General features: G+C 42.9%; 1 protein-coding gene across 3 annotated transcripts; it reads left to right on the forward strand.

Moving 5' to 3' along the window:
* The first annotated feature begins 320 nt into the window (after positions 1 to 320).
* Positions 321 to 12948, forward strand: LOC109893002 (grpE protein homolog 2, mitochondrial). 3 transcript variants are annotated; one of them, XM_031826968.1, is made up of 4 exons: positions 321 to 362; positions 9912 to 10071; positions 10221 to 10302; positions 10620 to 12948. In XM_031826968.1, the coding sequence occupies exons 2-4, from the start codon at positions 10006 to 10008 to the stop codon at positions 10943 to 10945; spliced, it is 474 nt and encodes a 157-aa protein (XP_031682828.1). In that variant the 5' UTR covers positions 321 to 362; positions 9912 to 10005; the 3' UTR covers positions 10946 to 12948. The 3 variants fall into 3 exon arrangements, with proteins under 3 accessions (XP_031682828.1, XP_020341557.1, XP_020341556.1); XM_020485968.2 differs by having other exon boundaries at positions 326 to 441; XM_020485967.2 differs by lacking the exon at positions 321 to 362 and adding an exon at positions 2613 to 2812.
* Positions 12949 to 23496: the final 10548 nt, after the last annotated feature.

Here is a 23496-nt window from a genome sequence, read left to right on the forward strand (position 1 = left end):
TATGTAACATTCTCTAGCATTATCTAGTCTAGCCCAATATTGGACAAAGGGAGCCTATAACATTACTCCTTAGTCCAAGGACCTTACATGTTCTGTATAAAGGGAAAATTGTCTCTGGAAGCCAAAACAGTGAGTCGATTCTCAATTGCAATATGGTTCTAGAAACATAAATCCCTGTACTTTAATATCACATCAAAATAATTTCACAAATGTAAAATACACACTTACTGTACAAACTACACACTTATATAAGCGGGTTTAACAGTTGCAGCCGACAGTATTTTTCAGTGACAACACGTTTGTGGCGCCCGTCTTCCGTTTATACACAGGTGTTTGAAGATGCAGATAGCTAATTAGCACAGGTAATCCACTCTGTCTTCCGTCTGTTTTCCGTTAACAAGCGCTGTAACCAGGAAATATGGCCATGCAAGAACCGTAAGGGTGGGTATAATTAAACTTTTGAAAATTATTATTATTTCTGCTTTCAAAACCGTACTGCAAGCGATGCGTGTTAATGTTCAGACAGAGCGTTGCGGCTGTAAACAAAACTCCCACCTACAGAAGACGCCTTCGTCCAATGACTCTTATGTGTAATGTAATGGAACTTAGAGTCATGATCAAGGGCTATATCTAGTACAAATATGGAATGATTCTACTCTTTGTATCTGTTTGCATCACTTTCAAACGATGGACTTTTATTTTGAAGGGGAACCTCAAATTCGTTATTGTGGCTAGCTTCACATAGGTAGGGAGAAGGCCAGGCCCGCGTTCAGCAGGAGGACGGACACAACGTTGTCCAGCGTTCAAATAGAAATGTATTATGTTGAACAAACATGCAGTGGTGTAAAGTACTTAAGTAAAAATACTTTTAAGTACTACTTAAGTAGTTTTTTGGGGTATCTGCACTTTACTATTTATATTTTGTAACTACTTTTACTTCACTAAATTCCTTAAGAAAATTATAATAATTTTTACTCCATACATTTTCCTTGACACCCCAAAGTACTCGTTATATTTGGAATGCTTAGCAGGACAGGAAAATTGTAAAATTCATGCACTATCAACCGAACATCATCCCTACTGCCTCTGTTCTGGCGGACTCACTAAACACACATGCTTCGTTTGCAAATGTCTGAGTGTTGGTGTGTGACCATGGCTATCCGTAAAAAAAAATTCAAACAAGAAAATTGTGCTGTCTGGTTTGCATAATATAAGGTATTTTAATTTATTTATACTTTTACTTATTGACACTTAAGTATATTTTAGCAATTACATTTACTTTCGATACTTAAGTATATTTCAAACTAACTACTTTTAGACTATTACTCAAGTAAAATATTACTGGGTGACTTTTACTTAAGTCATTTTCTATGAAGGTACCTTTACTTTTACTCAAGTATGACAATTTGATATGTTTTCCACCACTGCAAACATGCCTCTCTGATTCTAAGGAATCATGTCAGTTCTATGCATGGCATTTCTAACTGCAACTTTGCAAAACGTTTTTGTACTGACATGCAGAGGCGAACCCACTGAAAGAGGGGTTTGTGCTGATTGTACGGAGATTGTGACAGCCGGTTAAATGGCGTCCCTTGACAAGTCAAGAACAAAATCAAATCAAACTTTATTTATCACATGTGCCGAGTACAACTAGTGTAGAAATGCTTACTTACAAGCCCATAACCAACAGTGCAGTTCAAGAAGACTTGGTAGGTGTGGCGAAGTTCTCGGAAACTGTGGTCAGGATAAAGATGAGGTCTGTGATGGTAGGAGTGAAGTTTTTGGAAAAAGTGGACCCTTGCCTTTTGGCTGATTCATTTAAGATTTCAGCACGGATGAAAACAGAGTTGGGTGCTGTGGAATCAGTGAGGGTAACCAGAGGTTGTCTTGTATGTGTTTCTGCTTGTCAGAGGGAGCAGGTGCTCCATGTTAAACGAATGGGGGACAAGAGATGTGAATTGTTTTGCTCTCAAGAAAAGGGTGCCATTGAAAGGAGTGATTACTTTGGTAGAGGTAAATGTGAAAGCTGACCAACTGAAGGGGAAGATTCCCTGTGTTTGTGATGCTCGTCGTTTGGTGCGACGTAGACAGGGTGGCGTGATTGGAGAAACAGAAGATCCCATGGCACTTATCGTAAGAGTAGGGGTGCTAATTGTAATCTCACCCATTCATTTCTTTTGACTGGTCATTTTTGACCGGGAACACCACAGGTGTACAAAAGTTAAATTAAACACCCCAAATCATCAACATTTATTTTGTTTGTTCAGATGCCCTGTGTGGACAAAGTCATGGAACCTTATGGCAATCAGATTAAATGAAAACGTGTAAATCGGTCCAATTCAACCGGAACACAGCGGAAGGGTTAAATAGGGGAGTATGGTATTTATTATTATTTGTGAGTTAGATGGTAGGGTATTTGTTGTATTAGATTTTTTTGTTGATAAGCAAAGTATAAGGGAGTTATACTCCAGTCTAGTAGGTGGCGGTAATGCAACATTTATTGGATGCCAAACACCGTTAAACCTCATCGAAGAAGAACCCACTGAGCAAACGAACCCAGCTTTGCCCATCGCTTGTCTGTCTGGAAAGCCTCCGCAAATGAAAACTTGTGGTGGTGGGGAACGACCCCGCCCACAGCCGACGGTGTGCCCCTGCAAGTGGTTTCTCTCCACAGGTCTGGCTTTGTTCTGCTGTAATTGAATGTAACTAGCTAACAGAGTCTGAATAATATGGCCGTGCGCTGTCTTTTCTTGGCTCGGAAAAGTCTCAACTGCGCCGGCAGATTACAACTATTTTTGTCGAATGATCACAGGTGAGGTTTGTCAACATATCCCTCTAGCCATTGAAAACAAATACAGTGTAAAGTAAAGACACAACTTTCAACGCTGCGGGAACAAGCTTGCTGTACAAAAGCTAGCTAGCGAGCTAACGTTGCTTTTAGCTAAATTAGTTCGTTTAATAGCGTTAACGGTTAGCTCACTTTTGACAGTTTTAGATTAAGTCAGTGTTCGCTAGCTAGCTAATTTATGCTTCATAACGAGTTAACTAGTTATTTGTAGGGAAGTCGAAGGAATGGGCTGCTGCCATAAAATAGCGGTCCATCCCAATTGGCGACAGTTTTCATGCGACTATTCTAAAATCTGCATAAAAACAATGCATTTTCCCACCAGAAATGTTTCCATCATATTGACTAGTCTTTGCGTGATGATTTCAACATACATTTTGGGGTTAAATTACCATGTACCGAATAACAAATACAAGTTAAATAGGTTTCTATCGCATTTAACTATACTGGTGATTTTGTCACATAGAAAATGTGCGTTATGTAGCGAATGTGCCCACTGATGTTGGCATATGTACTCTAGCCAACATCTTGCATATACAGTGCGGGTGTAGGGTATAGCCTACATGATGAGATTAGTATGGACAAAAGAGCGAAATTATTTTTATTTGTCAAACAGCAGTCAAGCATCGATTGTCTTGTCACCAGAATAAAACCCTCGATATTTATGAAAAGGGGCATCAAGCCCATCACCTTGCACATTCACCACCCTGTGAAGTTCATCATAATTTATTTGATCTGTAGTATAATAAACTGCATACTTTACCGAGTCGTAGTGGGAGGACCACACATGTCATCGCGTGACTCTAAGTTAACTTAGATATGATGGTTATTATATCAATATGTGCGCATAAAAGCGTTTCCACCGCCATTTCTCGCATAATTAGTTTTACCGACACAGAAAGATCTCACATTGTCTAGCATGTTTTGTTGACATTTGGAAAGTTTACGAGAAATCTGTAGTTCCACCAGGCCTGTGATTACGTTGTTTATCCTACATATACTTTACTCTAAAAGGTTGGATGGAAACCTGGCTACTGACATTAGAACCAGGATCTGCACATTCAATATGGGAGTTATTTCTAAACTAGAGCGCACAGTTACTTTGTGCATTTTTTAAATCTTTAGCTAAATGTTTATACTAGTGAGAAATGCGATTATAGAAGAAACAAATCTTGAGTTTGCTTCATTTACTATCATCTTAAATGAAGATATAGCAAAATAATTGATTATGTAATGAATTTATATTACGCTCTTTTCCATGATGTGGACAGTATGTTATTACATGACATAAACAGACGTTTTGACCATGTCAAATTGAGGGGAATTACCTTTCTTTATACCTCAGTGGGAATTACACATCCCTTTTGACCAAAAATTGGGAATGTTAGTATAAAGCTTTTTGGTCAACAAGATCATTTGCTTAAAACGGATCAATATCTTTGGTGTTGTACTGTTGATTTTGTCATATGTGCTGGGGGTCGCAGCTGTCATTTTCCTTCTCAAGTGGCACAAAAAGTTCAGGGGGGTTTCTCTATGAAAGTTGCCGGCCATACACACCAAGACACAGATTTGACAGACAAAATATCAGTTAAATAGCAGCCAACTATTGTCACAGATTATGTTTACATACACACTAATAATTAAATATTAAACTGATTATGGCAGTTATGGAAGTAGTCTTGTAAACACCATACTCTGCTTATCTTGTTTGGCTTAAGGTCAAAATCGAAGTAAGCATACACCAATTAAAACACCTGGTTTTCTGAGCAATCTTTCAAACTATTAGAACATGTAATTCGGCGTTGCAGCGGCAAATTTGATCTGCACATGTGCAGCACCGGTAGCGCAAGTCTCCCTCTTATGTGTGAGTGAAGTGAGTTTGGAAAAACTGAAAGTATGCATCTTAGAAATAGTTTTCACATACAAATAAAAAATTTATTCACAAAAATAACATGGTCAATGTGGTAGAAAGTTTGTTTTGATTGGCGATTTTCTGCATTTATCAAAGTCTCATCGGCTAGACTGATTTCAGAGGTGTCCATGTAAACAGGATTATTAGGGAAATCATTATTCTTGCAAAGGATGTAAACGTTTTTAACAAATTATTATATTAATCTGACTATTCACAATAATCGCATTATTGTATGCATGTAACTGTGCTCACTGTTGATATCCTATGGCAGGTCTAGCCAGCAGATCTGACCAGCTTGCTTACAGCCTGCACTAGGGTCAGACAGTATTTCTATGTATATTAAGACATTGTGGAGCCGGTTCGAGATATGGCTTGGAAAACATACCTCAATTCAGGGATGAGAAATGCGTTGTACTCCAAGTTGCCTTTTATCTCAACTGTTACACAGAGAAGATTAAACGACTGCTAGTTTTTAAGTTAGCAGTCCTTCAATCTTCTGTGTAACAGTTGGGATAGTAGAACCATTTGGAGTGCAATGCATTTCTCATTCCTGGATTGAAGTATGTTTTCCAGAGCCAAATGTTACCGGTATTGATGCTGACGTCTAGCAGCTTTGGGTTGACTCTCTCAGGCAGGATGAAAACGACTACACCGACCATGATCCTTTGCTAGTTATGGCCACTTTTTTTTGTGCCATTCAGCAAAACGGTACACTTCAAATTCATACTTCTGGCTTCATGTGCCATTGGGAGTTTTCCATAGGAATAAGTGGATGACGTCAGCGCTATCACTATATACTGGTTTTAATGTGTATGCTTTGAACTTCAGAGAGTTGGCTTAACGTTGGACCAGAGCTAATGTTAGCTAGCTAGCTAACAAGCTTCTGGGTGCAGAGCAGCACTAGAATTAAAAACACTTCTTACCTTTTTTTAAGTTAATAAATGCAATGTGAAACGTGAAAACTATAGTATCCTCAATTAACTTTTTCAATGCTAGTTATTTCTTCTCTAATTAAAAATCTCTCCCAAATTTCAGAATCATGCTTCGGAGGGGCAGATAACCTACACACACACAGGCAAAAACTTGCATAAACACAGTGAATATAATGTAGGCCTCCCTGTTTGTGTAACTTGGAGTAAACCGCCAACCGGGATAACAAGTTCCCTGCCTGTACTTCACATAGAAATGACTTCATGTCACAATTTTTTCGCCCCAACACTTTCCCTGGTTGCCACTACCTTGCACTCTAAATATGTAATCTGTCTCGTCACAATTTTAAGTCACGGCCCCAAAAAATGTTGAGGTAGGGTGGCGTTTTATCCCAAGTTACTCTACAATTGACCAGTGTTACATTTTTCCCCACTCTCCTCTATACACTCACTGTGAATTGCCAAGAGGTGATGTGCATGGCTAAAAAGTATTTGTTTTAAAATGGTGCTGTAAGCGCATATTTAGAATTTCAGAAAAAAAGTAGGGATGGAAAGCTGGGATCCCCCTCTTCAAATCAAATTGTATTTGTCACATGTGCCAAATACGACAGGTGTAGACTGTACCGTGAAATGCTTACTTACAAGCCCGTAACTAACAATGCCGTTTTTAAGAAAAATATTTACTAAATAAACAAAAGTAAAAAATTAAAGAGCAACAATAAAATAACAATAACGAGGCTGATACTGATTCAATGTGTGGGGGGTACAGGTTAGTCGAGGCAATTAAGGTAATATGTAGATAGGGGTAAAGTGACTATGCATAGATAATAAACAGTGAGTAGCAGCAGTGTAAAAAAAAAAAAAAAAAAAAATGTCTGGGTAGCCATTTGATTAGGGGTATAAGCTGTAAACCTGTCTAGGACTAGCGGAGCCCCTCACCAACAGCCAATGAAATTGCAGGGCGCCAAATTCAATCAACAGAAACCTCATAATTCAATTTTCTCAAACATACACGTATTAGGTATCATTTTAAAGATAAAGTTCTCATTAATCCAACCACAGTGTCCGATTTCAAAAAAGCTTTTCGGCGAAAGCAGATTATATCATTATGTTAGGTCAGCAACTAGTCACAGAAAGCATACAGCGATTTTCCAAGCAAAGGGAGAAGTCACAAAAAGCTGAAATATTGATCAAATGAATCACTAACCTTTGATATTCTTCATCAGATGACACTCCCGGGACAACATGTTAAACAATACATGTATGTTTTGTTCGATCAAGTTCATATTTATATCCAGAAACCTCAGTTTACATTTGGCTTTGCCTCTAAAACATCCCGTGAATTGCACAGAGCCACATCAAATCACAGAAATACTCATAATAAACATGAATAAAAGATACAAGTGTTATTCACAGATTTAAAGATGTACTTCTCCTTAATGCAACTGCTGTGTCAGAAAACTTTACGGAAAAAGCAAACCATGCAATAATCTGAGTACGGCGCTCAGACGACATACACAACCCACGAATATATCCGCCATGTTGGAGTCAACATAAGTCAGAAATAGCATTATAAATATTCACTTACCTTTGATGATCTTTGTCAGAATGCTCTCCCAGGAATCCCAGTAAACACAAATGTTTGATTTGTTGCATAAAGTCCATCATTTATGTCCAAATTCCTCCTTTTGTTAGGGTGTTTAGTCTACAAATCAAAACTCACGAGGCGCGGGCAAGTCCAGCGGAAATGTCGGACAAAAATTCCAAAATGTTATATTACTGGTCGTAGAAACAAATCAAACGATGTATAGAATCAATCTTTAGGATGTTTTTATCATAAATGTTCAATAATGTCCCAACCGGAGAATTCATTTGTCTGTAGAAAAGCAATGGAACGAGAGGTATCTTTCTCATGACCACGAGACCGAGGCTGCTGGCAGATCTCTGACTCAATCCCCTCTCATTTGGCCCCCCTTCACAGTAGGAGCCTGAAACAACATTCTAAAGACCTTTGACGTCTAGTGGAAGCCTTAGGAAGTGCAAGATAACCCATATCCCACTGTATATTCAATAGGGGCTGAGTTGAAAACCTACAAACCTCAGATTTCCCATTTCATGGTTGGATTTTGTCTAAAACAAATTTGCTTGCCTTATGAGTTCTGTTATACTCACAGACATCATTCAAACAGTTTTAGACACGTCCGAGTGTTTTCTATCCAATACTACTAATAATATGCATATATTAGCATCTGGGACTGAGTAGGAGGCAATTTACTCTGGGCACGCTTTTCATCCAAATGTGAAAATGCTGCCCCCTATCCATAAGAAGTTAAGAAGCCTTTTGGACCTAGACACTCTAGTACCGCTTGCCGTGCGGTAGCAGAGAGAACAGTCTATGACAAAGGTGGCTGGAGTCTTTGGCTATTTTTAGGGCCTTCCTCTGACACCGTCTGGTACAGAGGTTCTGGATGGCAGGAAGCTTGGCCCCAGTGATGTACTGGGCTGTATGCACTACACTCTGTAGCGCCTTGTGGTCAGAGGCTGAGCAGTTGCTATGCCAGGTGGTGATGCAACTAGTCAGGATGCTCTCAATGGTGCAGCTGTAGGACTTTTTGAGGATCTGAGGACCCATGCCGAATCTTTTCAGTCTCTTGAGGGGGAATAGGTGTTGTTGTGCCCTCTTCACGACTGTCTTGGTGTGTTTGGACCATGATAGTTTGTTGGTGATGTGGACACCAAGGAACTTGAAGTGCTCAACCTGCTACACTACAGCCCTGTCGCTTTAAAATTGGGGCGTGCTCGGCCCTCCTTTTCCCGTAGTCCACAATCATCTCTTTTGTCTTGATCACGTTGAGGGAGAGGTTGTTGTCCTGGCACCACATCCCTATAGCCTGTCTCATCGTTGTCGGTAATCAGGCCTACCACTGTTGTGTCGTCAGTAAACTTAATTATGGGGTTGGAGTCGTGCTTGGCCATGCAGTCATGGGTGAACCGGGAGAACGGGAGGGGACTGAGCACGCACCCTTCAGGGGCCCCCGTGTTGAGGATCAGCGTGGCAGAAGTTGTTGCCTACCCTTATCACTTGGGGGCGGCCCGTCATAAAGTCCAGGATCCAGTTGCCCGAGGGAGGCATTTAGTCCCTAGGTCCTTAGCTTAGTGATGCGGTTTAGGTGCGCTAGGGTGTTTATCGCTGAGCTGTAGTCGATGAACAGCATTCTCACGTAGGTGTTCCTTTTGTCCAGGTGGGAAAGGGTAGTGTTGAGTACAATAGAGATTACGTTATCTGTGGATCTACTCCAGGCTTTGCTACATATCATCTACAAAAATCCCAATAGTTAAAAAAGCGTTTTTGACAACATACTGAAAAAAGGTAACGGAACAATACTCAGAGAAGTTAATGTAAAAATGGATCTAAACATTGCAAAGTTTTGGCAAAGACAGTGATATACACACTGTTCCCAATCATCTCCACGTCTTGGGTATTTATCCCTCGCTCCAGTGGTGTAGTGGAGGGTATATGCTGCCGTATACCCACTTTTTTGCATATACTCACTTCTTAATCCCCACTGATGTGTATCAAAGCAGTGTAGTGCTGGTGTATGCCGTATCAATTATGTAGTGCAATAGAGAAATTATGCACAAAGTAGCCTACACAATCGCAAAACATGTGAAATATATCAACATGCGTGCCACACCCATAGCTAGTTTCAGTGGAATATCAGGCGGCATTGGCAGCAAGAGCGCTCAGCTTTCAACTGGTTGTTGCATGGAGCAGCTCACAGAATTGAACGACGATCGGCCGTGACTGGGAGTCCCATAGGGCAGCGCACAATTGGCCCAGCATCGTCCGGGTTAGGGGAGGGTTTGGCCAGAGGGGCTTTACTTGGTTCATCGTGCTCTAGAGACTCCTTGTGGCGGGCCGGGTGGCTGCAGGCTGACCTCGGTCGTCGACTGTACGGTGTTTCCTCCAACACATTGAGGCTGGCTTCCGGGTTAAGCGGGCTGGTGTTAAGAAGCACGATTTGGCAGTTCATGTTTCGGAGGACGCATGACTCGACCTGCGCCTCCCGAGCCCGTTGGGGAGTTGCAACGATGAGACAAGATTGGAATTAGGATAAAAGGGGGATAAAATACTAAAAATATTACAAAACAATTGGTCAAAAGTGTTGGTTAAATCTTCGAGACTCTTGCTAGGTGCACAATTGAATAGTGTTTTGCTTTCCAGGGCTTTGATTGGCCTGTACAGCACAGCGGCAAAGCATTGGGGAACAGGTGATAATTGCAATGGTGATGACACCACAGATGACTCCAGCCATGCAATGACCAATGTGAAACTGCTGGAGATGAGGGCCAGCAAGCTGGAGGAGCAGGTCAGGGAGCTCACGGTAAGAGCCTCGATGGCGGTGAGAGTAAGGAGGAAGATTCTTTGTCTTGACTGGTGCTACCTATAGCCGGCATAGATTTGTTTAGATTTTCCCCTGGAAATACGAAGAATTTAATCACGTATGATGTACTATACTGTATTGTATTTCAGGAAAGATACAAAAGGGCCATGGCTGACTCTGACAATGTTCGAAAAAGAACTCAGAAGTTTGTCCAAGACGCCAAGCTTTTTGGTGAGATGTTTTTCTCCTACCCTGACATCATACCTAGTATGGTCCCTCTACTTCAGTGGTATTCATTTTCGCCTGAATTTCTGGGGACCCCAATTTCTGGCGATTCCTCCCCAAACCTAATGACATTTGTACATCAATAAATAACCTTCAATTCATAAAATGAAAATAAACTACATTTACTACAAAATATATTTTCTCAATCAAATAGTTTTTCCAATGATCGTTCTCAACTTTTGTATATTGTTCCCCCCAAAGAAATACCCCACTGCTCTACTTTGTGCAGTTCTAATTCCTCTCCCTTACCACCACTCAAACAGGGATCCAGAGTTTCTGCCGTGAACTGGTTGAGGTGGCTGACCTGCTAGAGAAGACTACAGACAACCTGCAGGAAGAGGAGGGCCAGAGGCTGGCTCAGGTCCAGGACAGGCTGCAGGGGATCTTCACAAAGCACGGCCTGAATAAGATGAGCCCTGTTGGGGATAAATACGACCCGTACCAGCATGAGATAGTGTGCCACACTCCTGCTGAGGGAGGGGAGCCCAGCACCGTTACTGTAGTGAAACAGGATGGGTACAAGCTCCACGGACGCACCATTCGTCATGCCCAGGTGGGCATCGCTGTGATGAAGCAGGAACAGGACTAGGGCTTGTGCTAGTCTCTGTCCTCGCTGTAGTACTCTACTGTCTGCACCTTACAGTTCTAGCTTTGCAGCAATCCTTTGTTTTTGAATGATTTTACTGTTTTAGTGGGTTGTTCCAATTTGGTTAAGTTCTCATTATGTACAGTCATGCAATTAACAACTTATTTAACCCGTTTTCTATATAGATTGTGCCTAATCATGTGAATGTGTTAGTGTTTTCCATAAGTGCCGGTCGTCAGCTAAATAGCCGATAAGACTCATTGTAAGCCGGCTACTTCATAAACTAACTAGGCTTTTAATTTAGAAGTTTCAATTCGCTGGTCAGAAAAGTCTGTATAGCCTTCTCCCACTTGAATGAATGACATGCACCTTCTAGTGATTTATTGATAGGACAGGTACTTGTCAGTCAAAAAGTGAGCAATGACAGGGAAACTGATGGTTTGTCCCTCTGCTGTCTGTCCCATTTCTCAGTACCTATTATTTTTTGTATACTGTGGTTGGCTGCAGTCTAATCTTTTCACGGAGGAGGGAGAGCATGATGCTTATTTTTCGTCTCCTGTGAGTGAATTAACACGTCCCATATAAAGTGGTAACAATGAGTTGAAATCCACTTATTGTTTTATGGCACATTCATTTTTCTTTTGCGTGTTTCATAGGCCAATACAGCCACTGAGTGAGGCGCGTAGGCTGTTTACTGTGCTTTGATTGACGACCTAAGTATTTTACTAGTTTATAAAAGGTGTCGAACTGACGGAATAAAGTCAATCTCCTATATCCCTTCACTATTCATAAATAATACAGGGTAGTTATATGTCCATTGTATCGGGTCAAAGAAACAAAACATCTTGTTTTCTATTTTTCCTAGGATTCGTAGCCCATGACAAGACTTGCCAGTGTAGGGTCTTTTTGAACGGATCTGTTTGGTGAACGGAAACAAATCGCTGCCTTTCTTTTGATCCTATCAGTATCGACACATGCTCCAACTACACACGGCGAATGTTCTTTCTGCGTGGTGTTTTGGGAAACGTTACATCTTTGGTTATTGTGGGAAAGATACATAGTTAAAACACACGCCTTTTGTTCCTTTGGGAAACCGAGCCCTGGGAGGGAAAGTCATTAAACTATTAACGTAATTTAGCTGTGTATATTGGATTGAATCAGGACATTAGAATGTACCAGAGGCCACCAAAATAGAGCTTGTTTTGTCAAAAAAATCTCAGGGGGCATGCCCACCTTGACCTCTCAGGCCCGGATCTCCCTGGCTGGCTGCTTTTTCTATTTGGCTGGCTACTCCATGTACTTGTGGAAAACACTGGCGTTAGCTATTTTACTAACATTTAAAGATATGTAAAGGTACTTGAGGATATTGTTATACTGTATATTTGCATAAGACCTGGTTGAGGAAAACATTTTTGTTTACTAATGTGAATGGAAGATAGGTTTCCTTTAAGGACCCCTTATAATACTGTGAACGTCTCTGGTTTCAGGTCCACATACATTTCGCCCACATTATTATGTGGACTGTGTACATTTCTAGAGGTCACATTAATCACGCTGCACTTCGGAATTGTTTTGTTTTTTCTATATGTGAGCAAGTAAGTAATTAAGTTCTTGACGTTTAAGATAATCTGTGATATTAGAGGATGGGATGGTTACGTAGAATGTGCTGTTACCTGTAATTGTCCCTTATGATGAAGGTAGCACCTTTTACATTGACTATGTAGGGATTTATGTATTTATATAGACAAATGTTTAACATTACCCACAGAGTATTGTGTATGATGCAGCTACGAAATAGGTTCAGTTAAAGCCACTTTTTAAGAAGGATCTTTGAGCCTTTTAAAACATAGATAGTATGGATAACATTTTCTATCAAGTCATTTTGCCTATAAATGAAGCATCACACGTGTGGTTGAGAAGTTATGGTGTTCTCTAACAAACAATTTTGCTTTCAGACTACCACAGTACGTCACATTATTGCCTTAATAAATGTATTGGAAAAATTGTTTTTCACTTGAGTTTAATCATTTGAAATGTGGAGGTGGGTTCTGCAAGGTGATCCATTTTTAGATTTGGAAAAGGGAAGTTTGAAGCTAGCCCTCAAGTTGGAAGAAGAGAACACCAGGAACATGACATTTCTTGCTTGTCGAAAGATTGAGTTTTTCTGAAGGCCCGGTGGTAGTGAAGATCGGTAGTCCTACTCCGCAGCCTGAGTATCAAACATTATTTGTGAAGTGGACTTTGTCATTAACCATGTTTCCATCCACAGTTTTTATGCAAGTAAAGTCATACCGTATATATATATATATATATATATATCTTTTTTTTTTAAATGACAGCTGTGATGGAAACAAAGTTTTGGTACAATTTTATAAAGGCTGACCGATAGTGTTTGTTTGACATGGTGGGATCTTTGTCAAATTAATTATGTGAGAAATGTCGGTGGAAACACCTTTTGTGTGCAAATATTTATATAATAACCGTCATATCGAAGTAAACTTGGAGTGACATAATATGGTGTGTGGTACTATTAGGCTGATGATTACATAAGTTATGAACTTCACAGGGTAGATAAAGTGCACAGTGATGAGTTTAATGTACCTTTCCAATAAATATTGAGGGTCTTATTCTGGTGACATGATAATCAATGCTTGACTGCCATTTGACAAATATAAATTATTTTGCTGTGTGTGCAGGAGGGCATGGGACGAAAGAGTGTAGTTTCAACTGTAATTACCAATTATATACCACGGAATTGGGAGACATCTGGGGATGTCTACACAGACCTTCTGACATTTGTGGCATTCATTGCCACAGTTAATAACTGTACAGTACAAGTGATGAAGAAATCAAAGAAACTGGACATATTTGTGGCTCCAGCAAAAAAAACATTTCTGGGCCTGCAGCGGAAAACTTCAGGTTGCAATCGTAACCCTGGTTCTCTGATAGTATGAGTGAGGTATTTCACTTATGGGATACGCCCCTAGCGTATTCGTCAGAAGCCTTTATTACACTACGCCAGCCATAGTTGTCTGGACGTCGAGACGTGTGCATTGGGGAAGGGTGTCCCTCCTACCCTATAAAAGGTCAGATGCAGTGTGTCTGAGTCATTCAAAATAAGCAACACCTCTTCTTCACTCAAGGAGGGTGGTCTGGTGAAATGCCTCACTTGTACTATCAGAGAACTGGGGTTACGGTCTTAACCTAAAATTATTTTTAAAATATTCGTTTCGGTATTTCCCTCATGGGATATACTGTCTCCCGTATTGCCAGACAAGCTCATCCTGACGACCGACTGCCCTGTGCGATATATCACACAAATGGGCATTTCCCCTCAGAAGATCCTACACATAAAACAGTATGTGCCAGGGTCGGTGCAGTGACATTGAGTCTATCAAATTTTGCAAATGTATGAGGTGAAGCCCAACTCGCTCTTGATCAAATATCTTGGATAGATATGTCCTTAAATAAAGCCCAGGATGTAGCCATTCCTCTAGTAGAATTAGCCCGTAGCCAGCAGGAGACAGAAGACCTTTACTCTCTCACTAGTGAATGCTTTACCTGTGTAAGGTTTCGCAGAGGAAACAAACAGCTGATCACATTTTGTGAACTCTTTAGTCCTGTCCATGTAGATGCGTGCTTACTGGGCACAACATATGCAACCGTTGATGTTCCAGTTCTAGTAATAGCGCTGTCTTAAATGAAAGCATCTTCAGATCCACCTGATCCAGGGTCTCAAAAGGCTGTTGGCATAGAGCATCCAAAACAACTGACAAGTCCTGTGACGGGGCAAGCTTTTTGGATACTGAACGCAAACGACGTGCAACCTTCATAAAACGGGCGACAAGGGGGGTGTTGCCCCCCTGTCGTGCTCCCAAATCCCACATGACAAGCCAAAATAGCTGGCAGATATACCTTAATAGTAGAAAAAGGCTTTCCTTTGTCTAATAATGTCTGTTGAAATGACAGCATTACCGGGACAGAGCACTGGAATTGCACTGTGATCTGTGATTTAGTGCACCCTTTCTCAAATATGCCATTTACAATCTTAAAAGGACCTGGTGGATGAGGCTCTAGCACTCTGAATAGTCAAAATGGCATTTTGGGGAAGCCCGGCAGTGTTCAAATTGAACCGTTCACGGGCCAGGCCCAGAGTGCCAACCGTTCTGGTGAGGATGGAAAATCTCCCTGCACAGTAGGTCCCGACGCAGAGGGAGGGGCCACAGTTGACTGCAAATTAGTTGCGTGATCTCCGCTAGCCAATGTTTCTCTTGCCAATGTGGTGCTATTAGTATGAGAGATAGACCCTTCTCCCGCACCCTGGATAGGGTGGGAGAAATCAGGGACAGTGTGGGGAATGCATACAGGAGGACTCGTAACCACTCGTGCGCCAACGTGTCCACTCCCATCGGTGCATCCCGATCCCTCAGGGAAAAGAACACGGGAGACTGTGTATTCTCCCTTGATGCATAAAGATCACTGCTGGAATGCCGAAGTCCAAACCTGATTGGCTCCCTCTGGGTGGAGCTTCCACTCCCCATATAGGGGGTTCCCCCTGGAGAGTAAATCTGCCCCCAGATTTAGTACTCCTAGTACACGACCCTCCAGATATAGGAAAAATGATTTTAATGCCAGGGACACAGCAAGGAGTTCCAGGCAGTTTATGGCAGTAGAACGGAATAAACACTTTGTTGACCATTCTTCCCTCGTGGGTCGCACCCTAACCCTAAAGAGACGTGTCCCTCATGACTACTTTTCCGGATAAAACAGTGCCTATCTGAGCACCCTGTGACAGAAAAGTCTGGTTTCTCCAGGAGTGCAGTACTACTGTGTAATCTATGGCGACGTGTACACCGTGATGTTTGTGACGTAATGGGCTCAGACCTAGAGAAGTTACCCAGCATTGAAACCCAGTCATATTCAGGCGTCCTAATTGGATGACTACCAAAGCCGCTGCCATCAAACCTAGCAGCTTCAGGCATGTATTGAAAGAGACCAGGTTCCCTCTGCAAAATAGTGCTACGCAATTCTTTCACTGAAAGGCGAGCTTTGAATGATACCGAATCTAGGGTTAAGCCTAGGAAAGAGATTGTCTGCGTGGGAATCACAAAGCTCTTTACTGTGTTTATTCTGAAACCTCAAAATGTCAGGTGTTCCAAGAGCAGCTAACTGCGTTCTAAGACATCTTGTCTCGATTGAGCGCACAGCAGCCAACCTTCTATTTATGTCATCAGCTGAATGCCCCTTTCTCTGAGTGGGGCTATGGTTCACTTCGTAAAAACCAGAGGTGACAATGAGAGCCCGGCAGACTTGTTTACGTGTTGCTGTGCGTTTTGTTGCCAACCTTACTTTGCTACCTGACAACTTTACGGTTTTTACTTTTTAATTACCGTTTATATTTTTGGGTTTTTCCCTCAATCAACTTTTTTTTCATTCAACTTTTTCACTCCGGACACTTTATCTAGACGTGGTTCATCAGGACCTCCAACAGCCAAAGCTAAGTAGTAACATTAACATGATGCCTTCTAATTGCAGTCGCTGTACTCATAATATACAGGAGAATGATCGCCTTACGGCGAGGATAGCTGTGCTGCAAGCCCAGCTTCAGACGCAATCGTTAAGCAAGGGTAATATCAGTGTAGGAAAGGATGAAACCGCGTCTGTGCCACCAGTAAGTACAGATAGTAACGTTAGTATAAATCCCCTCGCACGGTCCCCGCCGCTGGACAAATTTCTCATGGTTTCTGGAAGGAAATGCTGTAGGAATGCTCAACCGGTGTCGCTCATTCAGCCGACAGAAACTTTCAACCGGTTTTCCCCATTAAGCCGTGAGTCGGAGTCTGAGGCCAAGCCTTCTCTTGTCTCTACTCCTCCCGTTACGGGGTCTGAGATGCCGAAGCTTCCCACCATTAGCTCTGACAAATTGAAAACCCTAGTCATTGGCGACTCCATTACCCGCAGTATTAGACTTAAAATGAATCATCCAGCGATCATACACTGTTTACCAGGGGGCAGGGCTACCAACGTTAAGGCTAATCTGTAGATGGTGCTGGCTAAAGCTAAAACTGGCGAGTGTAGAGAGTATAGAGATATTGTTATCCACGTCGGCACCAACGATGTTAGGATGAAACAGTCAAGAGGTCACCAAGGGCAACATAGCTTCAGCGTGTAAATCAGCTAGAAAGATGTGTCGGCATCGAGTAATTGTCTCTGGCCCCCTCCCAGTTAGGGGGAGTGATGAGCTCTACAGCAGAGGCTCACAACTCAATCGCTGGTTGAAAACTGTTTTCTGCCCCTCCCAAAAGATAGAATTTGTAGATAATTGGCCCTCTTTCTGGGACTCACCCACAAACAGGACCAAGCCTGACCTGCTGAGGAGTGACGGACTACATCCTAGCTGGAGGGGTGCTCTCATCTTATCTACCAACATAGACAGGGCTCTAACTCCTCTAGCTCCACAATGAAATAGGGTGCAGGCCAGGCAGCAGGCTGTTAGCCAGCCTGCCAGCTTAGTGGAGTCTGCCACTAGCACAGTCAGTGAAGTCAGCTCAGCTATCCCCATTGAGACCGTGTCTGTGCCTCGACCTGGGTTGGGCAAAACTAAACATGGTGGTGTTCGCCTTAGCAATCTCACTAAGATAAAGACCTCCTCCATTCTTGCCATTATTGAAAGAGATTGTGATATCTCACATCTCAAAACAGGCTACTTAATGTTAGATCCCTTACTTAAAAGGCAATTATAGTCAATTAACTAATCACTGATCATAATCTTGATGTGATTGGCCTGACTGAAACATGGCTTAAGCCTGATGAATTTACTGTGTTAAATGAGGCCTCGCCTCCTGGTTACACTAGTGACCATATCCCCTGTGCATCCTGCAAAAATGACGTTTTCATCTTTTGAGCTTCTAGTCAAGAAATCTATGCAGCCTACTCAATCACTTTTTATAGCTACTGTTTACAGGCCTCCTGGGCCATATACAACGTTCCTCATTGAGTTCCCTGAATTCCTATTGGACCTTGTAGTCATAGCAGAAAATATTCAAATTTTTGGTGACTTTAATATTCACATGGAAAAGTCCACAGACCCACTCCAAAAGGCTTTCGGAGCCATCATCGACTCAGTGGGTTTTGTTCAACATGTCTCTGGACCTACTCACTGTCACAGTCATACTCTAGACCTAGTTTTGTCCCATGAAATAAATGTTGTGGATCTTAATGTTTTTCCTCATAATCCTGGACTATCGGACCACCACTTTATTACGTTTGCAATTGCAACAAATAATCTGCTCAGACCCCAACCAAGGAGCATCAAAAGTCGTTCTATAAATTCACAGACAACACAAAGATTCCTTGATGCCCTTCCAGACTCCCTCTGTCTACCCAAGGACGTCAGAGGACAAAAATCCGTTAACCACCTGAGGAACTCAATTTAACCTTGCGCAATACCCTAGATGCAGTTGCACCCCAAAAAACTAAACACATTTCTCATAAGAAACTAGCTCCCTGGTATACAGAAAATACCCGAGCTCTGAAGCAAGCTTCCAGAAAATTGGAACGGAAATGGCGCCACACCAAACTGGAAGTCTTTCGACTAGCTGGGAAAGACAGTACCGTGCAGTATCGAAGAGCCCTTACTGCTGCTCGATCATCCTATTTTTCCAACTTAATTGAGGAAAAAGAGAACAATTCTAAATGTATTTTTGATACTGTCGCAAAGCTAACTAAAAAGCAGCATTCCCCAAGAGAGGATGGCTTTCACTTCAGCAGGAATAAATTCATGAACTTCTTTGAGGAAAAGATCATGATTATTAGAAAGCAAATTACAGACTCCTCTTTAAATCTACGTATTCCTTCAAAGCTCAGTTGTCCTGAGTCTGCACAAATCTGCCAGGACCTAGGATCAAGAGAGACACTCAAGTGTTTTAGTACTATATCTCTTGACACAATGATGAAAATAATCATGGCCTCTAAACCTTCAAGCTGCATACTGGACCCTATTCCATCTAATCTACTGAAAGAGCTGCTTCCTGTGCTTGGCCCTCCTATGTTGAACAAAATAAACGGCTCTCTATCCACCGGATGTCTACCAAACTCACTAAAAGTGGCAGTAATAAAGTCTCTTTTGAAAAAGCCAAACCTTGAAAACCCAACCAAACCCAGAAAATATAAAAAACTATCGGCCTATATCGAAAATATTAGAAAAGGCTGTTGCGCAGCAACCCACTGCCTCTCTGAAGACAAACAGTGTATACGAAATGCTTCAGTCTGGTTTTAGATCGCATCATAGCACTGAGACTGCACTTGTGAAGGTAGTAAATGACCTTTTAATGGCATCAAACCGAGGCTTTGCATCTGTCCTCGTGCTCCTAGACCTTAGTGCTGCTTTTGATACGATCGGTCACCACATTCTTTTGGAGAGATTGGAAACCCAAATTGGTCTACATGGACAAGTTCTGGCCTGGTTTAGATCTTATCTGTTGAAAAGATATCAGTTTGTCTCTGTGAATGGTTTGTCCTCTGACAAATCAACTGTAAATTTCGGTGTTCCTCAAGGTTCCGTTTTAGGACCACTATTGTTTTCACTATATATTTTACCTCTCGGGGATGCCATTCGAAAACATAATGTTAACTTTCCCTGCTATGCGGATGACACAAATCAAATCAAATCAAATTTATTTATATAGCCCTTCGTACATCAGCTGATATCTCAAAGTGCTGTACAGAAACCCAGCCTAAAACCCCAAACAGCAAGCAATGCAGGTGTAGAAGCACGGTGGCTAGGAAAAACTCCCTAGAAAGGCCAATACCTAGGAAGAAACCTAGAGAGGAACCAGGCTATGTGGGGTGGCCAGTCCTCTTCTGGCTGTGCCGGGTGGAGATTATAACAGAACATGGCCAAGATGTTCAAATGTTCATAAATGACCAGCATGGTCGAATAATAATAAGGCAGAACAGTTGAAACTGGAGCAGCAGCACAGTCAGGTGGAAGTTGAAACTGGAGCAGCAGCATGGCCAGGTGGACTGGGGACAGCAAGGAGTCATCATGTCAGGTAGTCCTGGGGCATGGTCCTAGGGCTCAGGTCAGTTGAAACTGGAACAGCAGCATGGCCAGGTGGACTGGGGACAGCAAGGAGTCATCATGTCAGGTAGTCCTGGGGCATGGTCCTAGGGCTCAGGTCCTCTGAGAGAGAGAAAGAAAGAGAGAAGGAGAGAATTAGAGAACGCACACTTAGATTCACACAGGACACCGAATAGGACAGGAGAAGTACTCCAGATATAACAAACTGACCCCAGCCCCCCGACACATAAACTACTGCAGCATAAATACTGGAGGCTGAGACAGGAGGGGTCAGGAGACACTGTGGCCCCATCCGAGGACACCCCCGGACAGGGCCAAACAGGAAGGATATAACCCCACCCACTTTGCCAAAGCACAGCCCCCACACCACTAATGAAATGTACACACAGCTGTACATTTCAATGAAACATGGTGAAGCCCCAAAATTGCCCTCGCTAGAAGCCTGTGTTTCAGACATAAGGAAGTGGATGGCTGCAAACTTTCTACTGCAAACTTTCGGACAAAACAGAGATGCTTGTTCTAGGTCCCGAGAAACAAAGAGATCTTCTGTTGAATCTGACAATTAATCTTAATGGTTGTACAGTCGTCTCAAATAAAACTTGAAGGACCTCGGAGTTACTTTGGACCCTGGTCTCTCTTTTGACGAACATATCAAGACTGTTTCAAGGACAGCTTTTTTCCATCTACGTAACATTGCAAAAATCTGAAACTTTCTGTCCAAAAATGATGCTAAAAAATTAATCCCTGCTTTTGTTCCTTCTAGGTTAGACTACTGCAATGCTCTACTTTCCGGCTACCAATATAAAGCACTAAATAAACCTCAGTTAGTGCTAAATACAGCTGCTAGAATCATGACTAGAACAAAAAAATACATTCCTAGCCACCGTGCTTCAACACCTGCATTGCTTGCTGTTTGGGGTTTTAGGCTGGGTTTCTGTACAGCACTTTGAGATATCAGCTGATGTACGAAGGGCTATATAAATACATTTGATTTGATTTGAAAGGGAGGACCAGAAATTCTGAGGTTACGCCTAGAAAAGCAAATCTGAGAAATTTCCTCTGAGGAGGATATATTGAGATGTGAAAGTAAGTGTCCTTCAGGTTGACGGATACGAACCTGTTCTTTCCGGCGTACTAGGCCCAAGACGGTGGCAACAGAACACAGCCCAAAGAGAAGACTTTCTACGCCTGAACGTAGCAGAGCAGTGTGTGTCAGCATTCTGAACGTGTACTTTCTCATGTGCCTGTTCAAAGCACGTAGATCTAGGATCGGGCATATGCCGTCCACCTTTTTTGGAACTAGGAAATATCTTGAGTTAAAACCACTGTGGCATTGCTGGGAGGAACAATTCTTATTGCCCTTTTCCCAATTAGCGATGTGATTTCCTCCTTGAGGACAAGCGCTGATTCCCCCTGAGCCTGAGTGTGTGTGATTCCCTTGAATCGAGGTCAGGTGACAGCGAATTGTAGTCTGTATCCCTTGTCTATCGTGCCCTGTACCCAGTTTGAAACTGAGCATGCCCGCCAGTTCTCTCTCCACTCTGGGAGAGGGCTGATGGGAATTCCCCCCACAGACGAAGCAGCAACACCCTCTGTTGCGGGGAGGGTGTACGACAGTCCATGACGCACTGCACATACTTGGCTGGCCCGCACCGGGAGAGCTCTTATGTGGCCTATCATCACAGAAGGAGCGCTAGCTCCCTCAGGTGGCGTTATAGGGAGGCACCCTGTTTGTTTTGATTTTATGAGAAACAACCTGTCTATGGTGTCCTTGGCCTGTAGCCTGGTTGCGCTAGAGTAAACATTTTTAATGTGAACTGACATTGTGGAGTGTTTATGAAATAAGAGGGTGGCCTTGTAGGAGCATCCACCTGAACATTGTCTCTTCTCTTTGGGCTGTGTTCTGTTGCCACCGTCTTGGGCCTAGTACGCCGGTAAGAACACTGAGGTGCCTGGGAACTTGCACCCTGGAACAAGCTCAGGATTGGCGGAGGAGATAGAACCGCGCTGAGGGACGGCCGTTCTCGCCTCTCTGGTGATGGGGACACCGCTAGGCCATCCACTTCTTCCTTCTTACCCCCTGGGTGGGGTTAGGGGCCAGCCGGCTCCTTTGTGCTGTGGTGGAAATTCAACACCAGGGACACCTTAAGCCAATCTTAAAATGAATCCCTCTTTATTATCAGCAAGCTGGAGAGATTCCAACAAACTTAATGCACCATAGTACACATGTCAATCAGGAGCTCTCCTTGAGCCGTCCCAGCATTTGTCTTATATACGGCTATACACAGACAAGTTATATTTGCATCATTTAGTATAGTTAATTCATCACTACCGGTGGCTCGCATGCGTGACTCACCAATACCTCGAGGCTCTCTCTCTCTCTCTCCAAGTTGAGACCTTGACACTGAGATACCTCGGTTGTTCCCATATCAATATTCTGGGCGTACTGCCAAGTTGTGGATCAGTGATAGTGAGGATTCCTCCATACACAACCAGTCAATCACCTGCATGAACCCATCTAATTAGTAATTAGAAAGTAGCATTGATTTGATACATAAACATAACATTTCCCTCACAGTCCCATATGGGTGGGAAGGGAGGCTTCTTTTTGGCGGTGGGACCGAAAAGGCCTTTAGGGTCTACTGGAGCATCCAGGATCTTCAGCTTCTCACTAGCAGACACCGTGGATAGATTGAGCCACCACACCCTCTCCTGGGATATCATGAACCCTATCTCTCTTCCTGATGCCTAGATGGCGGTTTTAAGCAGACGCAGGTTGAGGTCTGTGGCAATGCAGATCTCGTCCCATAAACCCAGCTCCAGTGTGACCGCTATCTTCTCCTGTAGCTCCGCTTGGCATGCCTAGAGCATGGAGGTGGTGCTGAGAGCCCTCCCAGCTGTGACGACCGACCTGTAGACTTTCTCTGTTGCGGAGGACTGTAAAGCCCTCGTACTTGGTTGATAAGGTGGGTCCAACCCCAATCCCTTCCATGTCAACGCAGTCCAACACTGACCCACCTTGGACAGGGTTCTTGGAGGAGAAAGGTGTACTCCAGGTATGGGTAACCACCTCCAGGCATTCTGGAATGACTGTTAGTAATTGCCTGGCCGCCCGTTTGGCTTTGGGTAGTCTCTTACCCTCATAGCGGGACTTGGTGGTCTATGCTACTGCATTGGGCCAGGGAATCACCTGTTTACCCGCAGCGCATTTGTACACCTTCTGCAGGTTCACACATAGAGCTGGTGGGGGTAGCGTACCAACTGCGTGTCCGGTATCAGAATCCCCGGCAGGAGGCTTGGTGGCCTGGCCTGAGGGGATGAAGGAGTCTTCGAAAAACCCTATAGGGTCGTTGTCATCTCCAGTCTGGCAGGGGGGTTGCGAGGTTGTTACTGGAGTCCTTCAACAGTGGGGCAATGGCACCGAGCTGATCGCTTCAGGATTCCCCGTTGGGATATCCATGGCCTCTGATGA

Source organism: Oncorhynchus kisutch, linkage group LG6 (genome assembly GCF_002021735.2).
Source record: "Oncorhynchus kisutch isolate 150728-3 linkage group LG6, Okis_V2, whole genome shotgun sequence".
NCBI lineage: Eukaryota > Metazoa > Chordata > Actinopteri > Salmoniformes > Salmonidae > Oncorhynchus > Oncorhynchus kisutch.

What these genes read in the sequence shown, in the direction of transcription:
- LOC109893002 (XM_020485967.2), top strand. Translation starts at nt 2,730, where the DNA reads ATGGCCGTGCGCTGTCTTTTCTTGGCTCGGAAAAGTCTCAACTGCGCC. An exon ending in AGCAGGTCAGGGAGCTCACG is followed by an intron (nt 10,072 to 10,220) that starts GTAAGAGCCTCG and finishes ATTGTATTTCAG; the next exon opens with GAAAGATACAAAAGGGCCAT. An exon ending in CCAAGACGCCAAGCTTTTTG is followed by an intron (nt 10,303 to 10,619) that starts GTGAGATGTTTT and finishes CCACTCAAACAG; the next exon opens with GGATCCAGAGTTTCTGCCGT.